Here is a 13,045-nt window from a genome sequence, read left to right as displayed (position 1 = left end):
ATGTCCGGGTAATGTTCTGCCCTACACTCAATATTTTGAGGCTTTCCGCAGATTTTCTCTCCCGCTGCCCTTATGTTGTTATAGGTTTCAATGTCTCCTTCTTTAGGTCCGGAAGAGGGAAAATCGACATCAAACCATTTGGACCACGTGCATGTTGGTTGACACTTTGTAGTTGAGGAAATGGAGGTTCCTGGAGTTGTGGGTATTGGCGATGTTGTGGGGATTTCTGTGGTAGGTTTGGTGGTGGTACCAGTTGTGGTTGTACTTTGTGTTGTTTCACTAGTGGTGGTTTCTACAATTGTGGTAGTTGGCAGTGTTGTGGAGATGGTTGATGTTGTGGTGATTTCTTTGGGAGGCAGAGTGGTGGTGCCCGTTGTGCTTCTGGTTGTTCTTTTAGGTGTAATGATTGGAGTTGTTTCAGAAGTGGTAGTTCCTGGTGTTTCTGTGACTGGTGGTTTAGTCGAAGTTGTGACTTCAATGGTGGTTTCTTTGAGTGTAGTTGATGGTGTACGTATAGTTGTGGTCGCGATACTTGGGGTTGTGGTTGGGCAGTTAGGGTTTTCTTCACAGCACAAAACACGTACCTGGTAATTGAAACACATTTTAAATTTCCCAATTTGATCCTCATTTTTGCACACCAGTCCGAAATTGACATCGCACTGCACAACTTGACCGATTTGATTGATGCTTATGTCCGGGTAATGTTCTGCTCTACACTCAATATTTTGAGGCTTTCTGCAGATTTTCTCTCCTGCTGCCCTTATGTTGTTATAGGTTTCAATGTCTCCTTCTTTAGGTCCAGAAGAGGGAAAATCGACATCAAACCATTTGGACCACGTGCATGTTGGTTGACACTTTGTAGTTGAGGAAATGGAGGTTTCTGGAGTTGTGGGTACTGGCGATGTTGTGGGGATTTCTGTGGTAGGTTTGGTGGTGGTACCAGTTGTGGTTGTACTTTGTGTTGTTTCACTAGTGGTGGTTTCTACAATTGTGGTAGTTGGCAGTGTTGTGGAGATGGTTGATGTTGTGGTGATTTCTTTGGGAGGCAGAGTGGTGGTGCCCGTTGTGCTTCTGGTTGTTCTTTTAGGTGTAATGATTGGAGTTGTTTCAGAAGTGGTAGTCCCTGGTGTTTCTGTGACTGGTGGTTTAGTCGAAGTTGTGACTTCAATGGTGGTTTCTTTGAGTGTAGTTGATGGTGTACGTATAGATGTGGTCGCGATACTTGGGGTTGTGGTTGGGCAGTTAGGGTTTTCTTCACAGCACAAAACACGTACCTGGTAATTGAAACACATTTTAAATTTCCCAATTTGATCCTCATTTTTGCACACCAGTCCGAAATTGACATCGCACTGCACAACTTGACCGATTTGATTGATGCTTATGTCCGGGTAATGTTCTGCCCTACACTCAATATTTTGAGGCTTTCCGCAGATTTCCTCTCCTGCTGCCCTTATGTTGTTATAGGTTTCAATGTCTCCTTCTTTAGGTCCAGAAGAGGGAAAATCGACATCAAACCATTTGGACCATGTGCATGTTGGTTGACACTTTGTAGTTGAGGAAATGGAGGTTCCTGGAGTTGTGGGTATTGGTGATGTTGTGGGGATTTCTGTGGTAGGTAGAGTGGTGGTACCAGTTGTGGTTGTACTTTGTGTTGTTTCACTAGTGGTGGTTTCTACAATTGTGGTAGTTGGCAGTGTTGTGGAGATGGTTGATGTTGTGGTGATTTCTTTGGGAGGCAGAGTGGTGGTGCCCGTTGTGCTTCTGGTTGTTCTTTTAGGTGTAATGATTGGAGTTGTTTCAGAAGTGGTAGTTCCTGGTGTTTCTGTGACTGGTGGTTTAGTCGAAGTTGTGACTTCAATGGTGGTTTCTTTGAGTGTAGTTGATGGTGTACGTATAGTTGTGGTCGCGATACTTGGGGTTGTGGTTGGGCAGTTAGGGTTTTCTTCACAGCACAAAACACGTACCTGGTAATTGAAACACATTTAAATTTCCCAATTTGATCCTCATTTTTGCACACCAGTCCGAAATTGACATCGCACTGCACAACTTGACCGATTTGATTGATGCTTATGTCCGGGTAATGTTCTGCTCTACACTCAATATTTTGAGGCTTTCCGCAGATTTTCTCTCCTGCTGCCCTTATGTTGTTATAGGTTTCAATGTCTCCTTCTTTAGGTCCAGAAGAGGGAAAATCGACATCAAACCATTTGGACCACGTGCATGTTGGTTGACACTTTGTAGTTGAGGAAATGGAGGTTTCTGGAGTTGTGGGTACTGGCGATGTTGTGGGGATTTCTGTGGTAGGTTTGGTGGTGGTACCAGTTGTGGTTGTACTTTGTGTTGTTTCACTAGTGGTGGTTTCTACAATTGTGGTAGTTGGCAGTGTTGTGGAGATGGTTGATGTTGTGGTGATTTCTTTGGGAGGCAGAGTGGTGGTGCCCGTTGTGCTTCTGGTTGTTCTTTTAGGTGTAATGATTGGAGTTGTTTCAGAAGTGGTAGTTCCTGGTGTTTCTGTGACTGGTGGTTTAGTCGAAGTTGTGACTTCAATGGTGGTTTCTTTGAGTGTAGTTGATGGTGTACGTATAGTTGTGGTCGCGATACTTGGGGTTGTGGTTGGGCAGTTAGGGTTTTCTTCACAGCACAAAACACGTACCTGGTAATTGAAACACATTTTAAATTTCCCAATTTGATCCTCATTTTTGCACACCAGTCCGAAATTGACATCGCACTGCACAACTTGACCGATTTGATTGATGCTTATGTCCGGGTAATGTTCTGCTCTACACTCAATATTTTGAGGCTTTCTGCAGATTTTCTCTCCTGCTGCCCTTATGTTGTTATAGGTTTCAATGTCTCCTTCTTTAGGTCCAGAAGAGGGAAAATCGACATCAAACCATTTGGACCACGTGCATGTTGGTTGACACTTTGTAGTTGAGGAAATGGAGGTTCCTGGAGTTGTGGGTATTGGTGATGTTGTGGGGATTTCTGTGGTAGGTAGAGTGGTGGTACCAGTTGTGGTTGTACTTTGTGTTGTTTCACTAGTGGTGGTTTCTACAATTGTGGTAGTTGGCAGTGTTGTGGAGATGGTTGATGTTGTGGTGATTTCTTTGGGAGGCAGAGTGGTGGTGCCCGTTGTGCTTCTGGTTGTTCTTTTAGGTGTAATGATTGGAGTTGTTTCAGAAGTGGTAGTCCCTGGTGTTTCTGTGACTGGTGGTTTAGTCGAAGTTGTGACTTCAATGGTGGTTTCTTTGAGTGTAGTTGATGGTGTACGTATAGATGTGGTCGCGATACTTGGGGTTGTGGTTGGGCAGTTAGGGTTTTCTTCACAGCACAAAACACGTACCTGGTAATTCAAACACATTTTAAATTTCCCAATTTGATCCTCATTTTTGCACACCAGTCCGAAATTGACATCGCACTGCACAACTTGACCGATTTGATTGATGCTTATGTCCGGGTAATGTTCTGCCCTACACTCAATATTTTGAGGCTTTCCGCAGATTTCCTCTCCTGCTGCCCTTATGTTGTTATAGGTTTCAATGTCTCCTTCTTTAGGTCCAGAAGAGGGAAAATCGACATCAAACCATTTGGACCATGTGCATGTTGGTTGACACTTTGTAGTTGAGGAAATGGAGGTTCCTGGAGTTGTGGGTATTGGTGATGTTGTGGGGATTTCTGTGGTAGGTAGAGTGGTGGTACCAGTTGTGGTTGTACTTTGTGTTGTTTCACTAGTGGTGGTTTCTACAATTGTGGTAGTTGGCAGTGTTGTGGAGATCGTTGATGTTGTGGTGATTTCTTTGGGAGGCAGAGTGGTGGTGCCCGTTGTGCTTCTGGTTGTTCTTTTAGGTGTAATGATTGGAGTTGTTTCAGAAGTGGTAGTCCCTGGTGTTTCTGTGACTGGTGGTTTAGTCGAAGTTGTGACTTCAATGGTGGTTTCTTTGAGTGTAGTTGATGGTGTACGTATAGATGTGGTCGCGATACTTGGGGTTGTGGTTGGGCAGTTAGGGTTTTCTTCACAGCACAAAACACGTACCTGGTAATTGAAACACATTTTAAATTTCCCAATTTGATCCTCATTTTTGCACACCAGTCCGAAATTGACATCGCACTGCACAACTTGACCGATTTGATTGATGCTTATGTCCGGGTAATGTTCTGCCCTACACTCAATATTTTGAGGCTTTCCGCAGATTTCCTCTCCTGCTGCCCTTATGTTGTTATAGGTTTCAATGTCTCCTTCTTTAGGTCCAGAAGAGGGAAAATCGACATCAAACCATTTGGACCATGTGCATGTTGGTTGACACTTTGTAGTTGAGGAAATGGAGGTTCCTGGAGTTGTGGGTATTGGTGATGTTGTGGGGATTTCTGTGGTAGGTAGAGTGGTGGTACCAGTTGTGGTTGTACTTTGTGTTGTTTCACTAGTGGTGGTTTCTACAATTGTGGTAGTTGGCAGTGTTGTGGAGATGGTTGATGTTGTGGTGATTTCTTTGGGAGGCAGAGTGGTGGTGCCCGTTGTGCTTCTGGTTGTTCTTTTAGGTGTAATGATTGGAGTTGTTTCAGAAGTGGTAGTTCCTGGTGTTTCTGTGACTGGTGGTTTAGTCGAAGTTGTGACTTCAATGGTGGTTTCTTTGAGTGTAGTTGATGGTGTACGTATAGTTGTGGTCGCGATACTTGGGGTTGTGGTTGGGCAGTTAGGGTTTTCTTCACAGCACAAAACACGTACCTGGTAATTGAAACACATTTTAAATTTCCCAATTTGATCCTCATTTTTGCACACCAGTCCGTAATTGACATCGCACTGCACAACTTGACCGATTTGATCGATGCTTATGTCCGGGTAATGTTCTGCCCTACACTCAATATTTTCAGGTTTTGCACAGATTTTCTCTCCCGATGCCCATATGTTGTTATAGGTTTCAATGTCTCCTTCTTTAGGTCCAGAAGAGGGAAAATCGACATCAAACCATTTGGACCATGTGCATGTTGGTTGACACTTTGTGGTTGAGGAAATGGAGGTTTCTGGAGTTGTGGGTATTGGCGATGTTGTGGGGATTTCTGTGGTGGGTTTGGTGGTGGTACCAGCTGTGGTTGTACTTTGTGTTGTTTCACTAGTGGTGGTTTCTACAATTGTGGTAGTTGGCAGTGTTGTGGAGATGGTTGATGTTGTGGTGATCTCTTTGGGAGGCAGAGTGGTGGTGCCCGTTGTGCTTCTGGTTGTTCTTTTAGGTGTAATGATTGGAGTTGTTTCAGAAGTGGTAGTTCCTGGTGTTTCTGTGACTGGTGGTTTAGTCGAAGTTGTGACTTCAATGGTGGTTTCTTTGAGTGTAGTTGATGGTGTACGTATAGTTGTGGTCGCGATACTTGGGGTTGTGGTTGGGCAGTTAGGGTTTTCTTCACAGCACAAAACACGTACCTGGTAATTGAAACACATTTTAAATTTCCCAATTTGATCCTCATTTTTGCACACCAGTCCGAAATTGACATCGCACTTCACAACTTGACCGATTTGATCGATGCTTATGTCCGGGTAATGTTCTGCCCTACACTCAATATTTTGAGGCTTTCCGCAGATTTTCTCTCCTGCTGCCCTTATGTTGTTATAGGTTTCAATGTCTCCTTCTTTAGGTCCAGAAGAGGGAAAATCGACATCAAACCATTTGGACCATGTGCATGTTGGTTGACACTTTGTTGTTGAGGAAATGGAGGTTCCTGGAGTTTTGGGTATTGGCGATGTTGTGGGGATTTCTGTGGTAGGTTTGGTGGTGGTACCAGTTGTGGTTGTACTTTGTGTTGTTTCACTAGTGGTGGTTTCTACAATTGTGGTAGTTGGCAGTGTTGTGGAGATGGTTGATGTTGTGGTGATTTCTTTGGGAGGCAGAGTGGTGGTGCCCGTTGTGCTTCTGGTTGTTCTTTTAGGTGTAATGATTGGAGTTGTTTCAGAAGTGGTAGTTCCTGGTGTTTCTGTGACTGGTGGTTTAGTCGAAGTTGTGACTTCAATGGTGGTTTCTTTGAGTGTAGTTGATGGTGTACGTATAGTTGTGGTCGCGATACTTGGGGTTGTGGTTGGGCAGTTAGGGTTTTCTTTACAGCACAAAACACGTACCTGGTAATTGAAACACATTTTAAATTTCCCAATTTGATCCTCATTTTTGCACACCAGTCCGTAATTGACATCGCACTGCACAACTTGACCGATTTGATCGATGCTTATGTCCGGGTAATGTTCTGCCCTACACTCAATATTTTCAGGTTTTGCACAGATTTCCTCTCCTGCTGCCCTTATGTTGTTATAGGTTTCAATGTCTCCTTCTTTAGGTCCAGAAGAGGGAAAATCGACATCAAACCATTTGGACCATGTGCATGTTGGTTGACACTTTGTGGTTGAGGAAATGGAGGTTTCTGGAGTTGTGGGTATTGGCGATGTTGTGGGGATTTCTGTGGTGGGTTTGGTGGTGGTACCAGCTGTGGTTGTACTTTGTGTTGTTTCACTAGTGGTGGTTTCTACAATTGTGGTAGTTGGCAGTGTTGTGGAGATGGTTGATGTTGTGGTGATTTCTTTGGGAAGCAGAGTGGTGGTGCCCGTTGTGCTTCTGGTTGTTCTTTTAGGTGTAATGATTGGAGTTGTTTCAGAAGTGGTAGTTCCTGGTGTTTCTGTGACTGGTGGTTTAGTCGAAGTTGTGACTTCAATGGTGGTTTCTTTGAGTGTAGTTGATGGTGTACGTATAGTTGTGGTCGCGATACTTGGGGTTGTGGTTGGGCAGTTAGGGTTTTCTTCACAGCACAAAACACGTACCTGGTAATTGAAACACATTTTAAATTTCCCAATTTGATCCTCATTTTTGCACACCAGTCCGAAATTGACATCGCACTGCACAACTTGACCGATTTGATCGATGCTTATGTCCGGGTAATGTTCTGCCCTACACTCAATATTTTGAGGCTTTCCGCAGATTTTCTCTCCTGCTGCCCTTATGTTGTTATAGGTTTCAATGTCTCCTTCTTTAGGTCCAGAAGAGGGAAAATCGACATCAAACCATTTGGACCATGTGCATGTTGGTTGACACTTCGTAGTTGAGGAAATGGATGTTTCTGGTGTTGTGGGTATTGGTGATGTTTTGGGGATTTCTGTGGTAGGTAGAGAGGTGGTTCTAATTGTCATTGTGCTTTGGGTTTTTTCACTAGTGCTGGTTTCTACAGTTGCGGTAGTTGGCAGTGTTGTGGATATCATCGATGTTGTGACTGGAATTCTTTCTGGTGTTGTTTTACTCACCGGTGTGGTTTCTTTAGTTGTACTGTGCATTGCTTTAGTCGTTTCTTGATGTATAGGTCCTGTTTGAGGTGGTTTTGTTGTTTTTATATGGGTAATAATTTTGTGTGTCATTGCTGTTGTCCTTGTTGTTACTGTCATTGTAGTGGCTGGGGTGATTTTTACTATTGGAGTAGTTGCTGGGGTGGTTTTTTCTATTCGGGTAGTAGTTGGGGTAGTTTTCACTGTTGTAGTGGCTGGGGTGGCTGTTATTGTCATTGTAGTGGCTGGGGTTGTTGGTCCTATTGGAGTGGTGGCTGAGGTGGTTGTTTGTATTGCAGTAATGGCTGGGGTGGTTGTTACTGTCGTAGTGGCTGAGGTGGTTGTTACTCTTGGAGTAGTGGCTGGGGTGGTTGTTCCTATTGGCGTAATGGTTGGGGTGGTTGTTAGTATTGTTGTGGTGGTTGTTAGTATTGTTGTAGTGGCTGGGGTGGTTGTTAAAATTGGGGTAGTGACTGGGGTGGTTGTTACTAGTTGGGTAGTAGTTGGGATGGTTGTTACTGTCGTTGTAGTGGCTGGGGTGGTGTTTAGGCATGGTACATTTACTTTTTGGCAACATTCAATTTTGATCTCGTAATTATAGCAGATTGGTGGAAGTTGATTCTTGTTATAACATATCAGCCCTTCTGTTTTGCTGCATATTACATTTTGCTCCAGCTTATTTAATGGTGTGTTAGGGAATCTTTCTGCTCTGCATTCCACAGCCTTTGGAGTTTTGCATACTTTGTATCCTTTGGCTCTTATATTCTTAAATGTATCAAAATCTCCATCATTGATAGCAGACCCTGGGTAACTTATATCATACCATTGTGACCATTCACATAGTTCTTTAAAACAACCAGCAGTTGTTATACGAACAGTTGTCACAGCTGTTGTAGTTTCTGAGATTGTGGTTATTGCTGGAGTAGTTACTGTTATTGATGATGTAGGTTTTGTTGTTGAAATAGGTGTAGTAGTTGCAGCTATGGTAGTTTCAGTGGTTGTTGGTGTAGTGGTTGTACTTACAATTGTGGTAAATTCTGTGGTGGTGGTTTGAGTAGTGGTTGGTGAAGTAGTTGTAGTTGTAAAAGTGTCTGGAATTGGTGTTAAGGTTATTGGCATAGTGGTTGGTATTGTAGTAGTAGTGTGAGGGGTTGTCATGGTTGTAGTACCTGAGGTTGTTGTAGTTTGCGTGGTTGTGGTAGTGAAAGGTGTAGTTGTGATTGTTGTAGTTTCTATGCTGGTGGTGGATGAATGTGTAGTTCCTACTGTTGTTGTAGTTTCTGTAGTTGTAGGAGTCAGTGTGGATGTTTCTGTTGAAACAATGGGTGTGCCTGGAATAGTTGTAGTTTCTGTGGTTGTGGTAGTGAAAGGCATAGTTATGATTGTTGTAGTTTCTATAGGGGTGGTTGTTAAAGGAGTAGCTGTTTTAACTTCTTTGGTTGTGGTTTCTGTTGTTGTGGTTGAAGGGGTAGTTACTGCTGAAGTTGTAGTTTCTGTAGTTGTAGGAGTCTGGGTGGAAGCTTCTGTTGAAACAATAGTTGTGCCTGCAGTTGTTGTAGTTTCTGTAGTAGTGGATGTGGATGTGCAATTACTAAAATCATCACAGCAGAATACTTTTATTTGATAGTTATAGCACATTTGGAGCACTCCTTCCTGATCTTCATTCCTGCAGACAAGTCCAAAGGATACATTGCACTGGACAGTTTGGCCAATGTTATCGATTGATTTTTCTGGAAATTTCTCAGCTCGACATTCTATATTTTCAGGTTTGCTGCAGATCACTTTTCCTGCTGCTCTAATATCATCATATGTTTCAGAATCTCCTTTATTGTCCAGACTGGGAAAATGGACATCGTGCCATTCAGACCATTTGCATTTTGGTTTACAAGGTGTTATGGAGGTGATTCCTCCTGTAGTATATGCAGTTTCTGTTGAAGGGCTAGCAGTTGTTTCAGGGATTGTTGTTGTTGGAGCTGTGGTTCTAAGAGTTGAAGTGGACACACTCGCTGTTTCTGTGACTGGAGTTGTTGAAGGAGTTTTGGAGGTCATGGTACTTGTGGAAAGAGTAGTTGTTTTAGTTTTTGTGATGGTAGGTAGTGCTGTAGTTGTTGAAGATATACTGGTTACAGTAGTTTCTGGAGTGGTTGTTTTTTTGATGGGTGTTGTAGTCTCCTCGGGTGTTGTGGTAGCAGGAGTTGTATAGTCACATGGTACAAAGCTACAGCATAAGATTTTTATCTGGAAGTTGTCACAGATCATTTGATGCTGATCCTTACTATAACATATTAGTCCCTTTGTTGTACTACATTCTACTTTTTGCTCTAGTTCATTTAATGGTGTGTTTGGGAATTTTTCAGCTCTGCATTCAACAGCCTTTGGAGCTTTGCAAACTTTATAACCTTTGTCTCTTAAGTTATCAAAAGTGTCAAACTCTCCATTGTTGATCCCAGGCTCTGGATGGCTCACGTCATACCACTGTGACCACTGACATACTTCATGAACACAGACTGGTGTAGTTGGTGTCACTGTAGTTAAAAACCAAAAAGAATGAAAATGTAGTACTAAACCTTCAATTTTAAATGAAGAATACTAAGAAGTTCCAGCAAATATTCTCCTTTCTATTATACCAAATATACTGAGTGTGATGTCAGCTATCTGTAGGAAGATGGGCTCAAAAATATATCCATTTATTAGGCTAGTTAAATTATAATGAATATCCATTCAAATAGTGAAAATAACCACAACATTTGAATTTGTTGGTATGCCTGGATTTATCACTTCCAAGGGCATGTCCATTATTTCTTGTGATGTGCTAGGAAAAAGAGTAATTACCAAAATTTCAAAAATAGTTGCCTGAGTTACACATGCATAATTTGCACACTTGGGAAAAAAACATCTTGCATAAAATTTTCCATTTTGAGCAGCATGTTTGCACTTTCTCATGAACATTAACGCCCCAATCCAAAGCCCACTGAAGCTATGGAAAGACATAATTGAATTCAGTGGGCTTTGGAGTAGGCCACTTATGCACATAATTTATTTGTTATATAAATTTACTGCTCATGAACATGTCACATTGCTTGCACTCCTCTATTTGTTAATAGAACAATTACTGCAGGGTTGAATCAGGAGTATAAGTTTCCTTATGCTGCCCTAAGTCTGTTTGTAAGGGACTCTCTCTTGGGTGGAGAGAGTAGTTCATGCTCCTTGCTGATTCAATGCAGGCTTCTCTGAAACTTCTGAAAAGTTGCGAGTTAATGTCAACTATGCTGACAGTTTCTGTCAGTTAGTGATGTAGCACTAAGAACTATAATAAAATGACTAACTAATCTCATGTGTGCTACCAAACAACCATCAGATGATCATGACTTTCAGCCATTACCAATCTGGGACAGATTGAACCAGATATCTAGAGGTGAAAAGCATAGTATCTCAGTCTGAGCAATCCATTTACTAACCACATTTTCAAAATACTGTGATACTGACTGGGATTTTAGGAGAAATTAGTCATTCTGCAATTTAATAAACGAATAATAGGGAATGATTCTATGACTGTGCAGATTACTATCTGTGGAAATTTTCGATATAGCAGTTTAACAAGAGTGGTATAGAATCGGTTGCCACAACAGTTTATAAAATACTCATGGGATTGTTTTCTAATGAATCTGTCTGAATTTGAGCAAAGATAACATCAAAACCATGGGCAGTGGTTTTATTTTCTATATTTTCATGTTTCAATTTGTTTTCTAGCTATAATCAGAACTATATAAAATACACAAAATGCAAATAAAAATAGGTCTTATTAGTTTTTGAGTTTCTGATCTATTCATTAGAGTTATAGGCATGGTTTGGTAGGTAAATTTCACTCAACAGCAAGTAAGAGTACAGTGAGCTCATGGATTCATTCAAAATATACCTGTAGTGATGGATATAGGTGTTGAAGAGGAAAATACAAATGGTGTTGTGGTTAAGGGTGTAGAACATGCATAGACTTTTCTATCAATTGTTCCATTGTGACCACAAGTTGCAATGATACACCCGCCAATACCATCTGTAGTGTTGTAGATGACATCCTCATACTCATATTGCTTTCCATCATATGTGCAGTAGCATTCTGTAAATCAAAAGAGAATATCATCATTAGATTCCTGTAATATGGAATAGATTGTTCCAAAAATTTCATGTTCAGATAAAAGCTGCTGTGTCAACATACCATCTTCATCATATTCACACTTAATGCCATTCATTGTGCATTCACTGGGGGGGGAAAAGAGAAAAAAATATGGGACTGAAGATGCATAAAGGATAACCACATACATTTTACTGTTTTAACTGTTTCTGTTGCATTTATATCCCAAGGAACAAAATGAAGTTCATGGAGAAAAGTTGTGTGGGTAAGCTCAAAAAGACCTAATCTTTCTCCAAGTCATGTTCTCATCCATCTTGTGATAGGAGGGCCCTGAGATCTCACACCGGTGCAGTTCTGCTGCAGAAAGGCAGGGTGGGCAGGCTTCTTTCAATCTGCAGACAGGATTTGTAACACCATCTGTGCCTATTAACAATACTTTGCACTGCATCCCTTCCATGATGCCACAGAAGAAGGGTTTGGAGGCAGCAGGAAGGGCTCCACTGACCACTTCCCCGCAGTGGAGGGGAAGTGCAGCAAGGATGGTGCTGGAGGAATTACTGTTGCTCTTAGGTTGAAATAGCTGCCAGAGAATCTCTTTAGCTGCTCTGCAGCCTAGTGAGGAGGATTCCCTCTCCTCAGACCTTGATGGTATGCCCCTGTGAGAACATAGTCTGTTTACTCAGGCTGTGCACAAAGATAGGGATTTCTCACTTACTAATTAAGGGCTAAAAGAAAAGGAGTACTTGTGGCACCTTAGAGACTAACAAATTTAATTTAACAAATTTAACAAATTTGTTAGTCTCTAAGGTGCCACAAGTACTCCTTTTCTTTTTGCGAATACAGACTAACATGGCTGCTACTCTGAAACCTGTAATTAAGGGCTAGATTCTGATAGCTTTGTTCACATTAACTAACATTGTACTCTGCAAGTAGTCCTATTGACTTTGTGGAGTAAATTGCTATTCAGCATGAGAAGCATATCAGAATATGTCCCTAAGTAAATATCTGTGTAAGGAAGAAATCAGTTACAAAAAATAAAACATAAAAATACTGAAGAACTCTCCTAGACAGATACATGCCAAGACAATAGCAAAAACAAATGAACAGAATTAAGCTATAGAGCAATTTTAGATAATGATTTCAATAATACCTTGTCAATTTGTTTCTTAAATGAAGTACAAAGAAGGTCATCTTTTTTAGGATAATACAGAATGCGCAATAAAACAGAGAAATATGCTTCAAGCAAATCACTCCAAAGGAAAGAATTTCAGATCATGATCCTTTCCCTTCCCTGTCCCAGAAATAAAAGTGGTTTATGTACTCAATATTAATTTATGCACAGTAGCACAAGACCAATTCCTGTTAGCAAACCATGGAGTTTAATGGCCAGTACATTATGTTCGGATCCTCCTAAAATCCTCATACAGCTAAGCTTACCATGATTGACAGTTCTCTTCTGAACGAATGGGTGTTCCTGGCTTGTAATATTTTCCCGTGGTATCATAACAGCCACAATGATCAATACACTTCATATCATCTTCATCAAAATAGGGCTTGTCCTCTGGACACTTTGGATAGCAGCCTGCAGTAACAAAGAGAGTTATAAGTTTCAGAGTAGCAGCCGTGTT

At 41.5% G+C, this 13,045-nt stretch overlaps 1 protein-coding gene across 1 annotated transcript in view; it reads right to left on the bottom strand.

Moving 5' to 3' along the window:
• MUC5AC (mucin 5AC, oligomeric mucus/gel-forming) overlaps positions 1-13,045 on the bottom strand; it is a 60,668-nt gene that overhangs the window by 19,170 nt on the left and 28,453 nt on the right. The window contains exons 28-33 of the mRNA XM_038406067.2: positions 12,855-12,999; positions 11,502-11,545; positions 11,205-11,402; positions 7,233-9,813; positions 2,654-4,475; positions 585-1,964 (exon numbers count right to left, since the gene is read on the bottom strand). Coding sequence (XP_038261995.1) covers positions 585-1,964; positions 2,654-4,475; positions 7,233-9,813; positions 11,205-11,402; positions 11,502-11,545; positions 12,855-12,999 — 6,170 coding nt within the window. The remainder of the gene's footprint in view (positions 1-584; positions 1,965-2,653; positions 4,476-7,232; positions 9,814-11,204; positions 11,403-11,501; positions 11,546-12,854; positions 13,000-13,045) is intronic.

The sequence above is a fragment of the Dermochelys coriacea genome, chromosome 6 (assembly GCF_009764565.3).
Source record: "Dermochelys coriacea isolate rDerCor1 chromosome 6, rDerCor1.pri.v4, whole genome shotgun sequence".
Taxonomy (NCBI): Eukaryota; Metazoa; Chordata; order Testudines; family Dermochelyidae; genus Dermochelys; species Dermochelys coriacea.
Note: the sequence above shows the minus strand (reverse complement) of the source record. Positions and strands in the feature narration are given on the sequence as shown.